The sequence below is a fragment of the Salvelinus fontinalis genome, chromosome 1 (genome assembly GCF_029448725.1).
Source record: "Salvelinus fontinalis isolate EN_2023a chromosome 1, ASM2944872v1, whole genome shotgun sequence".
NCBI classification, from domain to species: domain Eukaryota; kingdom Metazoa; phylum Chordata; class Actinopteri; order Salmoniformes; family Salmonidae; genus Salvelinus; species Salvelinus fontinalis.
The window spans coordinates 82679294-82701481 of record NC_074665.1 but is presented as its reverse complement, the minus strand read 5'-3'; the positions used below and the strand labels follow the sequence as shown (position 1 = coordinate 82701481).

The window sequence follows — 22188 nt, the reverse complement described above, 5'->3', positions numbered from 1 at the left end:
GAGTGCTACGGGGCGATAGTCATTTAGCTCAGTTACCTTAGCTTTCTTGGGAACAGGAACAATGGTGGCCCTCTTGAAGCATGTGGGAACAGCAGACAGGGATAAGGATTGATTGAATATGTCCGTAAACACACCAGCCAGCTGGTCTGCGCATGCTCTGAGGACGCGGCTAGGGATGCCGTCTGGGCCTGCAGCCCTGCGATGGTTAACACGTTTAAATGTTTTAGTCACGTTGGCTGCAGTGATCTCCCCTTTAAATAAAGAACGAACCGTGGCTGCCTTCCAAGCGATGGAAACCTCCCCAGAAAGGAGAGACAGGTTAAAAAGGTTTGAGATAGGCTTGGTGATGATAGGGGCAGCAACCTTAATAAAGAAGAAAGGGTCTAAACCATCTGACCCAAATGTTTTTTGGGGTCAAGTTTCAGGAGCTCCTTTAGCACCTTGGACTCAGTGACTGCCTGCACGGAGAAACTTTGTAGTGGGACAGGGGAAAAAGAGGAAGAAGCATTGGGGATAGTCAGATTAAAAGTGGTGGGAGATGAGGAAATGTTGGACGGGCAAGGGGGCATGGCTGAGTCAAATAGGAATCCTGACTTAATGAAGTGGTGATTAAAGAGCTCAGCCATGTGCTTCTTGTCAGTAACAACCTTCATCATCAACTTTAAGGGACATGGGCAGCTGTGAGGAGGGGGGTTTATTCTCCAGGTCTTTAACCGTTTTCCAGAACTTCTTGGTGTTAGACCCACAGAGAGAGAACTGCTCCTTAAAGTAACTAACTTTGGCCTTCCGGATAGCCTGAGTGCACTTATTTCTCATTTGCCTGAACGAGAGCCAGTCAGCCTGAGTATGCGTGTACCTAGCGTTTCGCCAAGTGCAATTCTTTTGGTGGAGTAACTCCGCAAGATCTCAGTCGAACCAGGGGCTGAACCTGTTTTTAATTCTCCTTTTCTTTATGGGGGCATGTTTTTAACAATATCACTGAAAATATATAAAAAGAAGGTCCAAGTGTCTTCGACAGAGGGGATCAAGCTGATTCTATACCATTTTACAGATCGTCATGACATGATCGTACTTCGCAACTCTCTTGTGTTGTGTTTTTAAAGACAGGATTGCTATACCAGTGATTGCTATTAATTCTTTGCATTTCAGATTTTCTTTTATATTTTCTAAACAATGCAAAACAACATTGTACAAACGACAACATCATACAAACATCACTACATCACACCTGCTCAGACATCCAGCGCCCAAATCCCTTTCCGTCACATGGCCTGAAACTGCAGCATTTTGTTTCTCTCCAAAGCACTTTCAATATTTAAAGAATAAATAATTCGATTTTTCAATTGTGTAAATGATGGCGGATTGATTTCCAGATCTATAGTATACTTTTTTTCAAGATGAGTGATGAGAAGTGTTGGTGTTTATTCTGACGATAGACACAAGGAAGCACATTAGATGTGCAGGACAACAGGATGTTGATGGCAGTGGAGGCAGGTGGGAGGAGCTATAGGAGGATGGGCTCATTCTAATAGCTGGAATGGAATAAATGAAATGGAGTCAAACATGTGGTTTCCAAGAAAGTGAATTTTGATGTGGAGAATCTGTTTAAGGGTAAAATGTACGTAATCTTTCTAAGACAGAGCGGGATGCAGTTGATCATTGTCCAAAAAGGAACAGATTGTGGTTAAAAAAGCAGACAAAGGTGGTGCTACAGTAGTGTGGAGTAAAGACAAATATGTGACAGAAGCCTACTGTCAATTAGACAATGATGAATTCTACCAATCTCTTACCTTCAACCCTACAGAGGACCTAAAAACTGAATTAAAAGGGATCCTCACAGAAGCTAAGGAGAATGGCTACATTTCAGACAATGAGTTCAAATTTCTTTTCAATGGCAGTCTGCGTATGGCTTCTTTTTACCTTCTTCCAAAAGTCCACAAAAATCTTGAAAATCCCCCAGGCAGACCAGTCATTAGTGGTAATGAAAGTCTGACAGAACCCATCTCTAAGTACATTGATTACTTTATCAAGCCTTTTCTGACGTCACTCCCAGCCTATCTTCAAGATACCACAGATGTGTTGAACAAAATTAAGGAATTGAACAATATAGGTACAGCTTCCTTTTTAGTCACCATGGATGTGGAGTCTCTATACACCACCATTGAGCATCAACAAGGTTTGGCAGCTATGCACCATTTCTTGAGTACCCGGCCTGAAACTGAGATGCCTCCTACAGAATTCATTGTCTCACTGACTGAATGGACTCTTAATCATAACATCTTTATCTTTCAGGACCTTATTTTTAAACAGGTCAAAGGGTGTGCCATGGGAGCTTGCTACAGCCCTTCCTATGCTGGTTTGTACTTGGGTAAATGGGAAAATGACTTCATTTTGGATCCTTCTAATAACCATTTCTTTGACCGGATTATATGGTGGGGATGCTCTATTGATGATGTTTGCTTGTTTTGGTCCGGCTCAGAAGATGAACTTATTTCCTTCCACCAATACCTTAACAGCTGTCCCGTTCCTGACCGGTTTTCTGTTATTTTGGTATGTGTTTGACGGTCAGGGCGTGAGTTTGGGTGGGTAGTCTATGTTATGTGTTTCTATGTTTGTTAAAGTGTGACCTGATATGGCTCTCAATTAGAGGCAGGTGGTTTTCATTTCCTCTGATTGAGAGCCATATTAAGGTAGGTGTTTTCACTTTGATTGTTGTGGGTGGTTGTCTCCTGTGTCTGTCGTGCCACACGGGACTGTCTCGGTTTGTTTGTACGTTCGTTCTTTTGTGTAGTCGTTTTCCTGTTCGTGAGTTCTTCGTTGTATGTAAGTTCGCATGTCCAGGTCTGTCTACGTCGTTTGTTATTTTGTAGCTTATCAAGTGTATTTCGTTTCGTCTACGTCTTGTTTAATAAATTCATTATGTCTATGTGTAGTGTTTGTGTCAGCCCTATCTGTCTTTATAGCTTCACGGTCGTCAGTTTTGTTATTTTGTTAGTTCGTGTATAGTTTTTCGTTTCTTGTTTGTTTTCTCTCTTCTTCTTAAATAAAAGAAGATGTATTTTGCACACGCTGCGCCTTGGTCCAATCTCTCACAGCAAGACGATTGTGACAACAGCATTAACCGTAACATTAAACTAACTGTGGAGTACAGCAAGGATAACATTCATTTTTTGGACCTCGACATCAGTAAAAATGACAAAGGTTTTTGCACACATCAATCTCTAGGAAGCCTACAGATGGGAATACCATTCTGAGGGCAGACAGCTTTCACCCCAAAAGGCTAAAAGAGAATATTCCATATGGCCAATTCCAAAGAGTCCGCAGAATTTGCGATCAGGAAACAGACTACAGTGTCAAATCTGCTGAATTGGAGAATTGCTTCTTGAATCGGTGCTACAGCTTTCAGGTCCTGAAAGATGCCGGTATAAGGGCTGGATTACTTGACAGAGAGAACTTGTTGCGAAGGGGAGTGTTTGTTACAAAATACAGCACTGAAGCAGAGAACATTAAAAGAATCATTAAAAATAATTGGGGAATCATCCAAAGTGATACGCTACTACGCCAAGTCTTTCCTGAGCCACCAGTCATAAGCTCTAAGAGATGTCCTACCCTAAATGACAAATTAGTCCACAGTTATCTTCCGGGTGACTCTCAAAAAACTTGGCTTGACCACAAACCCAAGGGCTCTTTTAAATGTAACTTGCAACCATTGCAGAAATATTGCACAGAAGAAGTATTTTGTTGACACAGCTTCCAAAATGGAGTATTACGTCAAGCATTTCATTACCTGTAAAACCACTCATGTCATCTATAGATTGGAATGTCCACAGTGCAAGGTGTTCTACATTGGACGGACAAAAAGACGCCTTCAACACCGCTTAGCGGAACACAAGTACGCCATACGGGTAGGCAATAAAGACTACCCCATGGCAAGGCACTACAAGTCCTTACACCATGGCAACCCTGCCTCTCTACAAGCTATGGGTATTGATCATATTCTAGCCTCTATTAGAAAAGGGGAGCGTCTTAAACAGTTAAACCAAAGGGAAAGTTTGGGGATTTACAAACTACAGGCCACTAAATACCCTGGTTTAAATGAAGATATGGATTTCTCGCCCTTCCTGTAGGGTCGTGATGGGTCCATTTGCTGTCATCTAGTGGGCATTTTGCTCAGTTGCCCTCAGCTATGTTTAGACTGTTGTTGTTCATGTTTTGCTGTGTTCTAGTGTACTATGGAATATATTGCTTTCTTATTCTTGACACTTCTCCCAGTCATATTTAAGGTTAGAACTACCTTTTAGTGTTCTGATACTTCTAGCTTGGAGTTGTATTTTTATGATAACATAGCTACAGTATTTCACCTTTTAATGTGTATAGTATTGCTTACTAGGTGTATCCAATCAATTTTGTAACCACTCCCTCTTCCAATTAGGGCTAATTGGAAAAGCTGTTAAAAAGAGGACATTGTATTCCCTTTTTTTTGTTCTCCCTGACGAAGGCCATGCAGCCGAAATGCGTCGGTTTAAAAAAAACTTTGTTTCTATTGAACATGCCATACTAATAAAGGCATTTTAATTAATTATATGAAGAGTGCCTTGGTCCTCCTTTCTTTTTGAAGACCAATTTACCCCTTTTACCAAAGAGCACCTTCTATCTACCAAAATGTACTATTGTGTACCTTAGTAGCGCTTCCCTAGCTGATATTGGCTGAAAGCCTAAATTCTTGTTAATCTAACTGCACTGTCCAATTTACAGTAGCTAGTATAGTTTAAGAATACCATGCTATTGTTTGATGAGAGTGCACAGTTCTAAACTTAAAAATGTATTAATAAACCAATTAGTTACATTTGGGCAGTCTTGCTACAACATTTTGAACAGAAATACAATGGTTCATTGAATCAGTACAAAACTTTGCACACACACTGATGCCATCTAGTGTCCAAAATTGCACTTAGATTCCTAAGTCATATATTGGCCTTTCTCTTGCATTTCAAAGATGATGGTACAAAAAAATTTACAAGAAAGCGCTTGGTTTGTTCTTTGTATTATCTTATACCAGATCTAATGTGTTATATTCTCCTACATTAAATTAACATTTCCTAAAACTTCAAAGTGTTTCCTTTCAAATGGTATCAAAAAAAGGGTCAGATCCTTATTAACCAACAATGCAGTTCAAAAAATAGAGTTAAGAAAATATTTACTAAATAAACTAAAGTAAACATTTTAATAAAAAGTAACAATAAAATAACAATACCGAGGCTATACACAGGGTACAACAGTATTACAACTACCACCTGAGACCCTGAGGAAAGTAGGAGAGGGTGGGCATTGGGCAAAGGGTGAGGGAGCAATTTAGGATCCCTGTGAGTAGGCCAGCACAAAATGACCCGAACAGTTTGTGCTTTAGTAAGGTTGGTTTCTGGTAAGTAGAGTTCCTAAAGATTATACATATGCTTTTGTTGACAGGAAACGTATTTTTTTGGTGAAGCCGGCTATATTGTGGTAGGGTTGTTTTCCGTCGCCACCCACAAGAACAATTCACAACTCAGGGAGTCCAACCAATACAGACTGCCGATGTTGTGTCCCAAAACTGGCTAAACCGGCTGTACCGGAAATAGACGTGGCAAGCGACTAGATACTTCCTGTTCGCTGTGTTGACAAATGAAAGAGAGACAGCCAGATGGATTCATAATTTTACGATAACTCCGAAGCTAACCCGATTTAACTCAGGTTAGCTATCTCATGCCTTGGCAGGCACCGTAGAAGGTAGTTAGCGAACGAGCCTTGCAGCGGTAATGGACGGGACTAGGCTGTTGTTCGTGTTGTTTGGGGGTTTGTTGGAGATGTGTTGTGGTGTGTCGGCTAACAGAGGTGGATCTCCTTCGTTTACTGATGAAATCCCATTCAAAATTAACTGGCCCGGGGCCGAAGTCACCCTGGTGAGTGTTCTGTGGTTGTGTGATAGAGAATACATGTAGTTTTTGTCATAGTTAACGTTAAATCATGGCTGGTTATTTATGACTTAATTGAAAAGCGAACGTTAGCTAGCTAGTTTTAAATGGTGATAAAGTCTGTTAAGCTTAAGCCTAGCTAGCTGGTATTCCTAGTTATGGCTGTTGTCATATGACTGCCAACGCCAAAACTGACCATGCATAGTTTCCTGTTATGACTGCTGTAAAGTAGTGCACTTACACAACATATGACCCTAAATCTGTCCTTCCATAGCCAACCTCAGGTGCCCTCTACAAAGAAGATGACTTTGTCATCATGACAACAACAGAGAAGGAGAAATACAAATGTCTCCTGCCTTCCTTGTCAAATGGAGATGGCGTGAGTTAGATTAATACTTTTCAGTTTCACTCTTTTCAACAATATTGCTTGTCTCGCTTATCCTCCTGCCTCCCTCTGTGTCTGTTTGTCTTTCTGCCTCTCTCCTCCCTCTCTTTTTCTCTCTCCTCACTCCTCTCTCTCTCTCAGGATGATGACAAGGTGTACGCTGGTCCCACTCCAGGTGATCTGCTGGACCCACTGTTCAAAGAGAGCAGCTGCTCCTACAGAGTGAGAACTGAACCGTTTCACTTCTACTTCTGTCTAAATATAGGCTATATTGAGTACCACTGCAACACTAATGTCATGGGTTCCCCCCTAGGGATCACATGCTATAGATGTACACTGACTAAACTACTGGCACACAGCTCAGAGAGGTCTCTTCACAGTCCCCAAGTTCAGAACAGACTATGGAAGGCACACAGTACTACATAGAGCCATGACTACATGGAACTCTATTCCACATCAAGTAACTGATGCAAGCAGTAAAATTTGATTAAAAAAAACAGATGAACACCTTATGGAACAGCGGGGACTGTGAAGCAACACAAGCATTGGCACAGACACATGCATACGCACATACGATAACATACACATGGATTTAGTAATGTGGTAGTGGTGGAGTAGGGGCCTGAGGACACACAGTGTGTTGTGAAATCTGTGAATGTATTGTAATGTTTTTAAAATGGTATAAATCACCTTAAATTTGCTGGACCCCAGGAAGAGTAGCTGCTGCTTTGGCAGCAGCTAATGGGGATCCATAATAAATACAAATAAATACTACCTTTCAAAGGTTGGGGTCACTTAGAAATGTCCTTGTTTTTGAAAGAAAAGCTATTTTTTAGGTCCATTTAAATAACATCCAATTGATAAGAAATATAATGTAGACATTGTTAATCTACCTAGCTGGAAATGGCAGATTTATTTTATGGAATATCTACATAGGCGTACAGAGGCCCATTATCAGCAACCATCACTCCTGTAGATAATCTGCCGTTTCCAGCTACAATAGTCATATACAACATTAACAATGTCTACACAGTATTTCTGATCAATTTGATGTTATTTTAATGGACAAAAATGGCTTTTCTTTCAAAAACAAGGACATTTCTAAGTGACCCCAAACTTTTGAACGGTAGTGTATGTCATGTACTGTGCTGTCACTTTCTATGGATAGGCTAACCACGGTCTCTTCTGGCATTTGTTGTGGTGTTAATGAATAGATCGAGTCATACTGGACGTATGAGGTGTGTCATGGGAAACATGTGAGACAATACCATGAGGAGAAGGAGACGGGACAGGTCAGTGGGAAATTATGTTACTTCAAAATTGGCATCATTATAATGTCTACCATCAAGTATGTTGCAATAAATAAGAAAAAATGATTTTCGTGTTGATCTGGCAGATCAAAGTTCAGGAGTACGTCTTGGGAAGCATGACCAAGACGACAGAGTCTTCAGCCACTTCAGGAACAGAGATTGCAGAGGTAGAGAAAGTTGAGGAGATGGATCCTACGCCAGAAGCTGAGAAAGAGGTTGGTTGTTCAACATTTTGACTCATACACATAAAACATTTTAAAAAACACTTCGTAAGACTTCTTTGAACTTTGTCTTTTCTCGTTTTATTTCTCTCTCTAAACATGGGTTGCTATTTTGAAGGTTTTACTTGCTGTGATTAGTTTATCTACCTAAGTTGAATGCGCCGATTGTCTCTGATAAGCGACGAAAATATAAATGTTTCTAGGTTCCTACTAAGAACGTGGAGGGCCAGCTGACTCCATACTACCCGGTGTTGATGGCCCACGGGACGGCGTGCATCCTGAAACAGAACACGCCTCGCTCCACCAACGTGCTGTATGTCTGCCACCCCGAAGCCAAGCACGAGATCCTTTCTATCGCTGAGGTCACTACCTGCGAGTACGAAGTAGTGGTGCTGACCCCTCTGATCTGTGCACACCCCAAATACAGGTGGGTAGAGAATGAGGTACACACCCCAAATACAGGTGGGTAGAGAATGAGGTACACACCCCAAATACAGGTGGGTAGAGAATGAGGTACACACCCCAAATACAGGTGGGTAGAGAGAGAATGAGGTACACACCCCAAATACAGGTGGGTAGAGAGAGAATGAGGTACACACCCCAAATACAGGTGGGTAGAGAATGAGGTACACACCCCAAATACAGGTGGGTAGAGAGAGAATGAGGTACACACCCAAAATACAGCAGCATACCACCCTTCACCCCACTGCTGCTTGCCTCTGAAGCTAAGCAGGGTCAGTCCCTGGATGGGAGACCAGATGCTGCTGGATGTGGTGTTGGAGGGCCAATAGGAGGCACTCTTTCCTCTTGTCTAAAAAATATCACAATGCCCCAGGGCAGTGATTGGGGACATTGCCTTGTGTAGGGTGCCATCTTTTGGATGGGATGTTAAACGTGTGTCCTGACTCTCTGTGGTCACTAAAGATCCCATGGCACTTATCGTAAGATTAGGGGTGTTAACCCCGGTGTCCTGGCTACATTCCCAGTCTGGCCCTCATACCATCATGGCCACCTAATAATCCCCAGTTTACAATTGGCTCATTCATCCCCCCTCTCCCACATAACTATTCCCCAGGTTGTTGCTGTCAATTAGAATGTGTTCTCAGTCAACTTACCTGGTAAAGTAAGGGTTAAATAAAAATACAAGTACCATCAGGTCTACTGTAAACTGCATCCCAAACCCAACCAGTTCCCCTCATGATGTATTTCTCAACTACCATAGCTGATTTAACTAATGCAACTATAAGTAAAGGGGTCTACCTTGTTTGAAATGATATGGAAGCTTATATCTTTATCCCGTGGTCTGTTAGGTTCAAGTCGTCCCCAGTGAATGCCATCTTCTGCCAGGCCATGTCTGGTTCTCCCCTGCGGCCTCACAGTCTCTCTCAGATGGACCGGGAGCAGGAGGAGCTGCTGAAACCTCCCTTCACTGCTGCTGCTGCCCCGGAAAGAGAAGTGAGGGAGGAGGAGAGAGAGGGAGGGGGGGGGGAGGAGAAAGACTAGGGGAGGGAGGAGAGACTGAGGGAGGAGAGTGAGAAAGAAGGGAAAGTTGAAGATAAGAGGTGATGGTAGTGTGGCACAGTGTGGAAAAATGACCCAATTGTCATAAGTGAGTATAAGTAATGATACCTTAATAGAAATGACTCAAATAAAAATAAAAGTCACCCAGTATAATACTACTTGAGTAAAAGTCTAAAAGTATTTGGTTTGAAATATACTTAAGTATCAAAACTAAAAAGTATAAATCGTTTCAAATTCCTTATTATTCAAATCAGATGGCACAATATTTCATGTTTTAAAACATTTACAGATAGCCAGGGGCACACTCCAACACTCAGACATCATTCAGAAACAAAGCATTTGTGTTTAGTGAGTTGTCAGATCAGAGGCAGTAGGGATGACCAGGGATGTTGTCTTGATAAGTGCGTGAATTGGACCTTTTCTGTCCTGTTAAACATTCAAAATGTAACGAGTACTTTTGGGTGTCAGGGAAAATGTATGGAGTAAAGTACATCATTTTCTTTAGGAATGTAGTGAAGTAAAAGTAGTCAAAAATATACAGATACCCCAAAAAACTACTTTAGTACATTAAAGTATTTTTACTTAAATACTTTACACCACTGATGGGGCAATACAGGGTCATGATCAGGAGAACGAAAATGTGTATTCCTGTTGGACAAGTTCGGGTAGGTAGCTATTCCCACTATTTGAAAACTGTTTTGTCTGTACTGAACACAACCCAGGTTTAGAAGCTGTCTGTTTAATCTTCTAACTAAACACCTCCCCCCTCTCTTGTCCTCCAGGAGGAGAGTACGTCCCCCATGAGAGAGGAGGCCTTCTCCTCTATCCATAAGCCCCTCGTGGTGGGCGGGCAGACCCAGGTTACCGTGGGAACCACCCACATCTCCCGTCTGACGGACGAGCAGCTGATCAAAGAGTTCCTGAGTGGCTCCTACTGTCTCCATGGGGTTAGTATGAGGCCTGCTGATAGGCTGGCTGTTGAAAGAGACACCTGCTCATTGTCTACAGCCACATATTGGCTACTGCTCATTGGCTGCTGTTGTTAATTCAATGTAATATGCAGTGCCTTCAAAGTATTCAGACCCCTTGACTTTTTCCACATTTTGTTACGTTACAGCCTTATTCAAAAATTGATTAAATAAATAAAACCCCTCAGCAATCTACACACAATACCCCATAATGACAAAGCGAAAACTGTTTCTTAGAAATTTTAGCAAATTTATAAAACATAAAACGCATACCTTATTTACATAAGTATTCAGCCCTTTGCTATATGACTCGAAATTGAGCTCAGCTGCATCCTTTTTCTATTGATCATCCTTGAGATGTTCCTACATCTTGATTGGAGCCCACCTGTGGTAAATTCAACTCCCACAACTCTTCATACTGTAGCCTCTGTCTGATGTCTGGAATGTGTGTTGCAGGGAGTAGGATGGTGGAAGTATGAGTTCTGCTATGGGAAGCATGTACATCAGTACCATGAGGTAAGGGTTATTTACTTAGTAGCTCAGTAATGTTGAAATGTTTAAGCACAATATTTCCTGTAGACTGAAAGATGTTACAGTATTGGCTGGCTGGGTGCCTCATGTATTTTTTACTATGTTAAAGTATCTAATATAGGATGATGAATTGATTCCCTCCCAGGATAAGGAGCAGGGGAAGAACATTGTGGTAGTGGGCAGTTGGAACGCTGAGGAACATCTGCAGTGGGCTCAGAAGAACGTGGCCCGATCCTACCAGTTCAAAGACGACGGGGTCCAGAAAGTCAAGTACGTCCGTCAGCTATACAATACGTTTATTTTTTATTTTAAGATTTCATTGATCAGCACAATGTTAATGAATATTGGGGTATTATGGGCTGGTGTCCTGGACAAAGATAAAATCAATGGAGAATATCAATTGAAAGGGCGTTTTAGTCCAGGAATAGGATTTATCAGTGTCCAGGAAACCTGATTTTCTAATGACCACATTGATTGATAGTGAGGATAAGGACTTCATTGTTGTTGTACTTCCTCCCCAGACTGGTGTCCCTCTTCTACGGCCATGGGGACGTGTGTGACCTGACGGGGAAACCCAGACAGGTCATCGTCAAGCTCAAGTAGGGTCTCTTAATATTCTTATATACAGTTGAAGTCGGAAGTGTACATACACTTAGGTTGGAGTCATTAAAACTCGTTTTTCAACCACTCCACAAATTTCTTGTTAACAAACTATAGTTTTGGCAAGTCGGTAGGACATCTACTTTGTGCATGACACAAGTAATTTCTCCAACAATTGTTTACAGACAGATTATTTCACTTATTATTCACTGTATCACAATTCCAGTGGGTCAGAAGTTTACATACACAAAGTTGAATATGCCTTTAAACAGCTTGGAAAATTCCAGAAAAGGATGTCATGGCTTCAGAACCTTCTGATAGGCTGATTGACATAATTTGAGTCAATTAGAGGTGTACCTGTGGATGTATTTCAAGGCCTGGCTTCAAACTCAGTGCCTCTTTGCTTGACATCATGGGAAAATTAAAAGAAATCAACCAGACCTCAGAAAAATTGTAGACCTCCACAAGTCTGGTTCATCCATGGGAACAATTTCCAAACGCCTGAAGGTGCCACGTTCATCTGTACAAACAATAGTTTGCAAGTATACACACCATGGAACCACACAGCCGTCATACCACTCAGGAAGGAGACACATTCTGTCTCCTAGAGATGAACGTACTTTTGTGAGGAAAATGCAAATCAATCCCAGAACAACAGCAAAGGACCTTGTGAAGATTCTGGAGGAAACAGGTACAAAGCATCTATATCCACATATCCTGAAAGGCCGCTTAGCAAGGAAGAAGGCACTGCTCCAAAACCGCCATAAAAAAGCCAGACTACGGTTTGCAACCGCACATGGGGACAAATATTGTACTTTTTGGAGAAATGTCCGCTGGTCTGATGAAACAAAAATAGAACTGTTTGGCCATAATGACCATCGTTATGTCTGGAGGAAAAGGGGGGATGCTTGCAAGCCGAAGAACACCATCCCAACCGTGAAGTATGGGGGTGGCAGCATCGTTTTGTGGGGGTGCTTTGCTGAAGGAGGGACTGGTGCACTTTACAAAATAGATGGCATCATGAGGGAGGAAAATTATGTGGATATATTGAAGCAACAACATTCCTGACATCAGTCAGGAAGTTAAAGGGTCTTCCAAATGGACAATGACCCCAAGCATACTTCCAAAGTTGTGGCAAAATGGCAACAAAGTCAAGGTATTGGAGTGGCCATCACAAAGCCCTGACCTCAATCCTATAGAAGATTTGTGGGCAGATCTATAAAAGTGTGTTCGAGCAAGCAGGCCTACAAACCTGACTCAGTTACACCAGCTCTGTCAGGAGAAATGGGCCAAAATTCACCCAACCTATTGTGGGAAGTTTGCGGAAGGCTACCCGAAACGGTGATGTCTGGTGAGGACCTGCCTTACAACAGGCCTATAAGCCTATTGCCGACAGTCTAAGCACTGATGGAGGGATTGTGCATTCCTGCTGCAACTCGGGCAGTTGTTGTTGCCATCCTGTACCTGTCCTGCTAGTGTGATGTTCGGATGTACCGATCCTGTGCAGGTGTTGTTACATGTGGTCTGCCACTGCGAGGACAATCGGTTGTCCGTCCTGTCTCCCTGTAGCGCTGTCTTAGGCGTCTCACAGTACGGACATTGTAATTTATTAGAGTCCGTAGAAAGGCCTCTTTAGTGTCCTGTTTTCATAACTGTGACCTTAATTGCCTACCGTCTGTAAGCTGTTAGTGTCTTAACGGCCGTTCCCCAGGTGCATGTTCATTAATTGTTCATGGTTCATTGAACAAGCATGGGAAACAGTGTTTAAACCCTTTACAATGAAGATCTGTGAAGTTATTTGGAAAGGGACGTTTCTTTTTTTGCTGAGTTGACATGATTCCATGTCTTCACTATTATTCTAAAATGTAGAAAAAATTAAAACCCTTGAATTAGTAGGTGTGTCAACTTTTGACTGGTACTGTATATTGTGAGTCATCATCGGTGTGGTCTAGTAGGGTCTCTTAATATAATATACAGTACCAGTTTGGACACGCCTACTCATTCAAGGGTTTTTCTTTCTTTTTTTACTATTTTGTACATTGTAGAATAATAGTGAAGACATCAACTATGAAATAACACATATGGAATAATGTAGTAACCAAAAAAGTGTTAAACAAATCCAAATTATTTTGAGATTCTTCAAAGTAGCCACCCTCTGCCTAGATGACAGCTTTGCATTCTCGTTCAGAACGTTTCATGTCACTGAATACACAGCCGGTCTCTGATTGAAGCCCGTCCTGTGTCTCAGGTGTAAGGAGTCTGAGTCTCCCCATGCCGTCACTGTGTACATGCTGGAGCCTCAGACCTGCCAGTATGTCCTTGGGGTAAGAATGCACACACACATTACTGTCGCACCATGTTATGGTTAACCACTTGAACCCATTCTTGCTGTTTTTGTGTCTTTACCGCAAGCGGTTGGGCGAGTCAGGTTTCCAGTGTATTCACTACACATGGCAAATAAACATGATCAGGTTATTTTTTCTCCATCAGGTTGAGTCTCCAGTTATATGCCAGATCCTGGACACAGCTGATGAGAAAGGCCTTCTATCCATCTCCAGCTAACAGCACGGACAGAGGAGGCGAAAAGGAGGGATGAGCAGAAGTCAAAATAAAGACGTTTTACTACATTTAAATTGATAAATTGATGTGCACATCTAGTAAAACGTGTTCTTTGTTCTAGAAAATAAAGGACAGGGATTTAGGCAAAGATGTCCTGAAATGGAAGACTGTATGAACCAAGGCCCATGGCACTACTCAGGAGGTCCATACTGACATGGACTTGGAGAGGAGCGTGTTGATCCTGGAACAGCCCTTGGAACCCAGGACCACAGCCCCCCTCTTCCACCCTGGTTGAAACCTCCTATGTACTGAACCAACTCCATGTTGCATCAAAAACCTTATGATAAACCGGACATTTGAGTTGGAAATGGGACCCTGTTCACTCCACAAGGCTCTATGGACTGGACTTCAGATCTTCCTCTTAGGGCAGGTTAGTTCTAGTGTTCTCTGGCCAAGATGCCAGGACAGAACAACCAATCATTCAATCAGCAAACATCATCAGGAGAACCAGCTTCCACGTTGTAGTTGGTTTTATCAGCTATAAAAAATAGAGTTGAACACTATATATAAACTCCCAGTAAATTATTGGGTATCACCAACATTTCGGCATCACTGTGTTCTCTTCAGGGTAATGTTATGAATGCTAAAACCAGGTTATATAGACAACAGTGCAATTAGCGCAACCAATGACATTAGTGAGGGGTGTGTCATAATTCATTCAGTAATTGAGTGAAACTGTTAAAGAACATTGACTATCCAGTAGCAGCTCACTTTGTTGAAGCTAATCAACCATTCTCCTCTCTCAAATACACAGACATTGAGCATGTTGCTCTACCAAGGAGAGGAGGTAACATTGAGATTCTACTACTACAAAGGGAGTCTTACTGGATATCCTCTCTAAAAACACTGACCCCTAGGGGTCTGAATATTGACTTTGATCTCAGGCCCATTTTATGAACAATTCTCTCTATTATGAACAAGTCTTATAAATGGATCTATTCTTTCTACAGTTTATCAGCGTACACCCAATATGTTCCCCCTGTTGATGATGCTTATTATGGTTGAACCAAAAGATCACATGTTGTTTATGAAATGGGAAACAAATATATATATATATGTGAAATTGAATTGAACAATGTATGTTGGTGCTAATACATACAATATTTATGTTTCCATATGATAATAGCCTAATATATTCAATATGCTATTTTTATTTTTTAATAGTTCACTCAATTCATTCTAATTAACTTAATTATGACACACCCTTCACTATTGTCATTTGTTGCACTAATTCCACTGTTTGTCTACATTCATGACATTACCCTGAAGAAGGCACAGTGATGCTGAAACGTTAGTGATTTACCCAATAAATGACAAGGAGTTTATATAGTGTGCGACTCTTTATTTTTCGAGCTGATAGTTTATTCACCGGTAGTCAGCACCTCTACATAAAATCATTTTCTCTGCTCATGTTTTTTATACCTAGTTGGTTTTATCGTCAGCATTTTAAATGTATTTATTTGGGTTTCATTTCAGTTTGATTACATGCTTGTCCTTGACAATTATACGCATTTATTTGTTTGTAGATACAATATCTTCCAACAAAGTCCGTTTGAATTTTAAAATATGTGGACAAACAATATCTGTGCATAGTAAGACTGGGGCTTTGGTGTCAGGGTTGGGGTCAATTCAGGAAGTAAACTGAAATTCCAATTTCCTCATTCGAAAGCACTAAAGGAAAATGAGGATTTGAATTTCAGTTTACTTCTGAAATTGACTGGGTTGAAAAGGAATTGACCCCAACCCTGGTTGTTGTTACGTTACAGGGTGATTGAGAGTATCTTATAAACTGATGTGCTGTGAATTCAATCCCTGGATGTTATTGACGAGCGCTGATGATTAACATTGGTTATGCACTGAATCAGATGTCATTTCTGTGGATTTCTAAATCTGGTGTGTTCTGTGGTTTAAATGAGGGATACACTGAAAAAATAAATAAAACTATCTGAACAAAATTAGGTTAAAATGAATTCTAGTCATACCCCATTGTCTTGGATAGCTAGCCACAATGTGATAACCTGAATGGCCCTCAGCTCTCAACCATTATACATTTAGTAAAAGGCCAACTGATGCTCTTCTCTCTAAAAAAAAAAAAAAAAAAAAGTGACTTCTGTCCGATCACAATAGATCAGGGTTCTCAAACTTCTCAGTAACCCCATACATTCCATGTATTTGAACTATTCCACAGCTAGCTCACCTGATTGAACTTGTCGACTAGGTGAGTTAGTTCAACAACATGGTGAAACGTCTGGGGGTTAAGAACCACTGTACTGGACATCACTGTGTGACATGACAAAAGCTTGGACAGTGAGTTGCAGGTTGATTAGTTGACCATAAGAGGTGTTTACCTTTCTGGATCTTCAATTTAGATATTTTCTTTGCCAGGAGCGCACTGGACACAATGCACTTGCAAAACATTTACTGATATCATAGAACATGTATGAGACTCACAAATACAGTATTATTATGACGAGAAAGACCATCTAAATTGTACAATATGAAAAATGTCATGTCAGTGTAAAAATTGATTCCACTTATTTCAGTAACATCAATAACAATATGGGATCAGTACTGTTTCTCTCACTCTGGACTAAGAGATCTTCCATTTTATATTCTCAAGTCAATGGGGGTTATTCTTTACCTCTAACAGTTCACTACCACATGATATTCAGACAATTAGTACCGTTTACTCTCTGGTGTCTTGTGGTAATCGTCATATAATATTATAGTAACTGTTAGCATCCCTGAACTATATGCCCAATCCCTCTCCAGTTTCAGCATGGTGGCTAGGTTACACTCCAAGTACAGTATCTGATCAATAAACAAATCAATTCATGTATAAATCATTGTGGTAAGTTAAACTGAAGGTATGGAGATCTGATGCACCGAGGTGCTCTCAAAGTCCGGCAGAACCACAAGACTATGTTAGCCCACTGAACTAAAGCCTATTGGCATTAGATTGGCGAGCCAACACCAAAGTCTTCAGGTCTAAGCCAAGGTTATTCATCAGTTTAGACTGAAGGGATCCAATCAATCAATCATGGTGGTTAGTCAGACTGAAGGTATGGGTATCTTATGGGCTGAGGTACTCTCAACGTCCTGCAGCACCTCCTGGTGGATGTGATAGTGCATGGCAACGTAGGACTTGTTGAACCCAAAGGCCTGGGAGGAGGAGGAGTTGGCAGCAGGCTGCAGACTGTTGGTAGGGGAGCCAGGTCCTGCAGAGGGGCTGCTGTTGTAGATACTGTAGTAGGGCTCGATACGGGTGTTGATGGGGGTGGAGGTACTAGGGGGCCGGGGCTTACGCCCACCATGCCCGCCCGTAGCTCTCGGACTGGGGGCACAGTCCCGGGAGTGACTGGGTCCACAGGCTTGATCCACCAGTCTCCTTTGTGGCTTGGGTGAGAGGACATAGGCAGAGTTGGTCTCGTGGTGTGAGGACTTGTTACGGTTGACCTCGAGACTGCCTTTCCCCATGGCATGGAGCCGTGTCTTGTGCTTGCAGCAGAGGAACACAAGCGCCACCCATTGGAGGCAGCAGAGGACGCGCCGGCGGAGCCCGGCGCTGTTGCGAGAGTACACGAATGGGTTGATGCACGACTTGAGGAAGATGAGCGCGAAACCGCACAGTTCGAACTGGTAGTGAGCGAAGCTGCTCTCTGGAGAGAGGACGTCCTGGGCTAAGGAGACGCCCATGGGGAGACAACAGAGAAGGACGGAGAATACAATCACCACACAGGTTACTACAGCCTTGGAGTCTTTAACTGTGGCCAGGTTGACGGTAGAGACAAGCTGGCAGCAGGTAGCTCCCTGGGCAGCCCCGGGTACTAGACCCTGGCTGGTGGGTCTGTTAGTGTAGGAGTGAGTCTGAATGTGTTGGAGCTTGTTGTAGGTCTGGTTGCGGTAGAGTGAAGGAACCTGGACGGCACACTGCATGCTCTCTACGCCGGCCGCCATGAGCGGGGGAGGGGGTTGTGGTAGCGGCGGGCGTGTGGCGTCTACAGTGATGACGCGGCACTTCCTCACCTGGGGACAAGATGGGAACAACCACTTAGCATAGAGAGACATAACATTATTTCGCTTTATACATGCTTATAGCAAGTTATAAGAAATGAAGTGTGACTAAAATTTCTTAAAAACGTGTCAAATAATCCCGCAAGCGGTGGGTCGCTAAGGTGATTTACCTGACACGAAAATCAAATGTCATTCATCCATCTATCGATCCAATCCATCCCTCCCTCTCACCTGTGCGTTCTTCCTTAGCGTCTGAGCGATCATCAGGTAGCAGACAGACACCACCGCCACGCAGAAGGCAAAGTCTGCCAGGTAGACATATAGAACCACCCTTGCAGGCCCACCCGTTAGGCCGAAGTGAGGCAGGCAGGGTCCCTCCTTCATGGGGTAGGCTCGCAGGGTGAGCAGGGCAGCCATAGTAAAGCTAGAGGTCCAGAGGAGGGCGGTGAGAGCCAGAGTACAGGGGAGCGAGGCCATGCGGTTGGGCTGCTGGCCCAGGACCATACGGAGCCGATGGAGGGCGATCACAGCTACCGTCTCCAGAGACATGATGATGAAGGCAGAGCTGGTCAGGTGGAAGGTGAAGCAAAAAGTCTTTGACACGCCACCCCCTCCTCCTGGAACAAAAAAACAGTTTACTCTTTAGACTTTTGCAAACCTTCAAGAATCAGACCAGGGTTCAAAAACTTGGAAAAATACTTTCAAATAGTTGGATCATTTGGTTGAGTCTGCCTGGAGTGCTAGAAGGGAACAGTTTGCAGTTTTGGGACTTTTCTATTGGTTTATTAAGCCAAGCGAACTCAAGTAGGCACACAACAGAACAATAATAATAATTAGGTGGGTGATTATATTCATCCTATTTCACACAAGTGTGTATTATACGCATGTGAATTAGAAAAGTGTTTTTTTTGGCATGTACCAACTCCCCGAGATAGCCTCGGAGAGTGAGGTCACGGCCAGGGTCAGCCATTATCAACTACAATCCTGAAGCAATAAGGGCTAAGTGCCTTGCTCAAGGGTACATCAACAGATTTTTCACCTTGTCGGCTCTAGGATTCGAACATGCTCGAACGCTCTAACCACTAGGCTACCTGCCACCCAAAACAAAAATCTATTAATCGGGGACAGACAGGGCCCAGTGTCTTAGCTGAAGCAAGAGACAAGATCTAAGCAAAGAACAGAAAGAAGTAAATATCATAAAGATCCTATGAAATGACTACAGAGGCTATGTTATGAATCCTCAAAGTTCCAGAATGTTATTCTATGGTGTATATAGAATACCATTCTGGATAAATACAGTCTACTGACCTGAGTCCAGGAAAAGCACCAATGCGAACATCGGCGCAGTCACGCAACATATAATCATATCACAGAATGATAAGTTCAGGATCATGAAGTCGAAGTTGGTGCGGAACTTGCGGAAGGCCGGGTGGAAGAAGGAGAGGAACACCACCAGGTTGCCGTAAGAACCCAAAAAGAATATGAGGATGAGGAGGAGGGTGCAGGAAGTGAGGGTAGCCGTGTGGATCAGGGCCCAGCCAGGGGAGGGAGAGGAGGAGGACCTAGAGGGATGAGAAGATGGCTGATACATATTCCTTACATTCCACAGAAATGTGTATTTTTCTTTTCAACCCACGCACCTCGGGCCCAGGCTGCTGTTGTAGGTGTGGTGGTGGCAGACTGACGGCAGACTGGTCACATTCATCATACACATAGGGCTGGTTTCCCGGACACAGATTAAGCCGAGTCCTGGACTAAAAAGCTGTTTTAATGGAGTTTCTCCATTGGGTTAGTAAAGACTGGAGAACAGCCTCACAGGTGTTCACATCATTTCACTGAACAGGATGGCGAAGGTATCTGCTGTCTCCTCCATTGACATGGTCCCCTTGGTCATGGGAAAGACCCCATATTTCTACATAGAAACAGAGGAATCTGAGTTTAGTACAACACCATATTATTACAATGAAAGACATCTATGAGGACCATTGTGAATGATAATAATTCTGCTCTTTCAATGGGAAAAGCCCTTCCCTTCCTGCCAGACAAACACTGAAGTCTAAATAGGCCTAGGCTGAAACACGAGCAAACAAATCAAATGTGTAGCCTACACAGTAATCTAATCCTTCTATCTTATTGTCGAGGGTGTTTAATATATGTTTATTATGTTTACACAATAGATTTGGATAGAATGATAGAATGTGGCTGAGCTTATGACGACAATAGTCCTACACAAAAGCTGCAGCTCCTATCGATAATGAAAATGTACATGGAATTCTAAAATGATCACATTTACTTAGTCAAACATACAGGCTTACCGCATCTGCATTTATCTGTATGTGCGAGTGAATGCTCTGATGCAAAACCATTTCAATATGATAGTCGAGTCATCATGGTCATTTGATTATGGTTATGAAAACCAATACAATTCTCAATGTGTTGCTCTCCATTCAGCCACCAGCACAGCTACAGGCATTAGAAATAAAAAAGAAGTATTCCTTCACAGATAATCAGAAGCAATAATATACGATACTTATATTCTGTATGCAACCTAATATTGCGGCTTACTTGAAAATGATAAAGGCATTGTCATAATGATGTGAACGCTAATAGAGAAAAAAAAAATACGCGAAAATAGACATAGGCCTAATTGTTATACAACCCATAGGTTACATTTTCATATTCGGAATTGGCAACTTACCGTCCAAATGCATTATAACCACACGCACTTTTATTCACAATATATCATTCAAAAAGAGCGTGTATTTTATTGTCGATGTGATGTATCCATTTTTGTTTTATCCGGGAGAAGACGAAGACCGGGCTCAGTACATCGGTAAGACGTGGGATATGACATACAGTACTGGGCGCGTTCCCCTGCTTAGGTGTTGCTGACGCATGCCACATCTTACCAGGCCTGGATAGGTATTTTACATGTCAGCTAACCACATATTCGTTTCGGTACTGGTACTTCATGTATGTTATTAACTGTGTATATATTCGTGTCCCTATTTATATTTAATGTTTGTACATCTTTAACATCAGCCCTTGCGGGTACCAGTTACCGCTTCTGGCTGTCAACCTCTGGCTTGAACATCTCATTCTAACGGAATAAAAAGGATACGAATCCATTCTCATGGGCGATATGCTGCAACATTTGGTCTAGAAATACATTTAGGTAATATTGGGTTCCAACTCGTTCTAGAATTCCCTCTCTTTGTAGGGTACAGTATCTTTGTACATTGAGACCTAACTCCTAGCCCTCGATGGATTAAGGTACCCTCTCAACCTGGTAGGCTACGGTAAAACCCGTCAAAGTGCCATCTAATATTGCACAATTATCAAATCAAAGTTTGTTTGTCACTTACACATAGTTAGCAGATGTTAATGCAAGTGTAGCGAAATGCGTGTGCTTCTAGTTCCGACAATGCAGTAATAACCAACGAGTAATCTAACCTAACAATTCCACAACTACTACCTTATACACACGTGTAAAGGGATAAAGAATATGTACATAAAGATATATGAATGAGTGATGGTACAGAACGGCATAGGCAAGATGCAGTAGATGGTATCGAGTACAGTATATACATATGAGATGAGTAATGTAGGGTATGTAAACATAAAAGTGCATAGTTTAAAGTGGCTAGTGATACATGTATTACATAAAGATGTCAAGATGCAGTAGATGATATAGAGTACAGTATATACATATACATTATATTAAGTGGCATTGTTTAAAGTGGCTAGTGATACATTTTTTAATCAATTTCCATTATTAAAGTGAGCTGGAGTTGAGTCAGTATGTTGGCAGCAGCCACTCAATGTTAGTGGTGGCTGTTTAACAGTCTGATGGCCTTGAGATAGAAGCTGTTTTTCAGTCTCTCGGTCCCTGCTTTGATGCACCTGTACTGACCTCGCCTTCTGGATGATAGCGGGGTGAACAGGCAGTGGCTCGGGTGGTTGTTGTCCTTGATGATCTTTATGGCCTTCCTGTGACATCGGGTGGTGTAAGTGTCCTGGACGGCAGGTAGTTTGCCCCCAGTGATGCGTTGTGCAGACCTCACTACC

General features: G+C 42.3%; 2 protein-coding genes across 3 annotated transcripts; one reads left to right on the top strand and one right to left on the bottom strand.

Annotated features, from left to right (window-relative positions):
* The first annotated feature begins 5604 nt into the window (after positions 1–5604).
* erlec1 (endoplasmic reticulum lectin 1) lies at positions 5605–16076 on the top strand. The gene is made up of 13 exons (XM_055934893.1): positions 5605–5939; positions 6226–6330; positions 6478–6558; positions 7551–7628; positions 7733–7861; positions 8071–8294; positions 9178–9322; positions 10171–10335; positions 10813–10872; positions 11033–11157; positions 11409–11486; positions 13736–13811; positions 13978–16076. Exons 1-13 carry the CDS (start codon positions 5796–5798, stop codon positions 14047–14049), a joined length of 1482 nt encoding a protein of 493 aa, XP_055790868.1. The 5' UTR covers positions 5605–5795; the 3' UTR covers positions 14050–16076.
* gpr75 (G protein-coupled receptor 75) lies at positions 15254–21563 on the bottom strand. 2 transcript variants are annotated; one of them, XM_055934870.1, is made up of 5 exons: positions 20819–21563; positions 19761–20032; positions 19429–19682; positions 18352–18737; positions 15254–18132 (listed from the first exon to the last, which is right to left on the bottom strand). In XM_055934870.1, the coding sequence occupies exons 2-5, from the start codon at positions 19832–19834 to the stop codon at positions 17158–17160; spliced, it is 1689 nt and encodes a 562-aa protein (XP_055790845.1). In that variant the 5' UTR covers positions 19835–20032; positions 20819–21563; the 3' UTR covers positions 15254–17157. The 2 variants fall into 2 exon arrangements, with proteins under 2 accessions (XP_055790845.1, XP_055790854.1); XM_055934879.1 differs by lacking the exon at positions 20819–21563 and adding an exon at positions 20436–20812.
* Between the last annotated feature and the right edge of the window lie 625 nt (positions 21564–22188).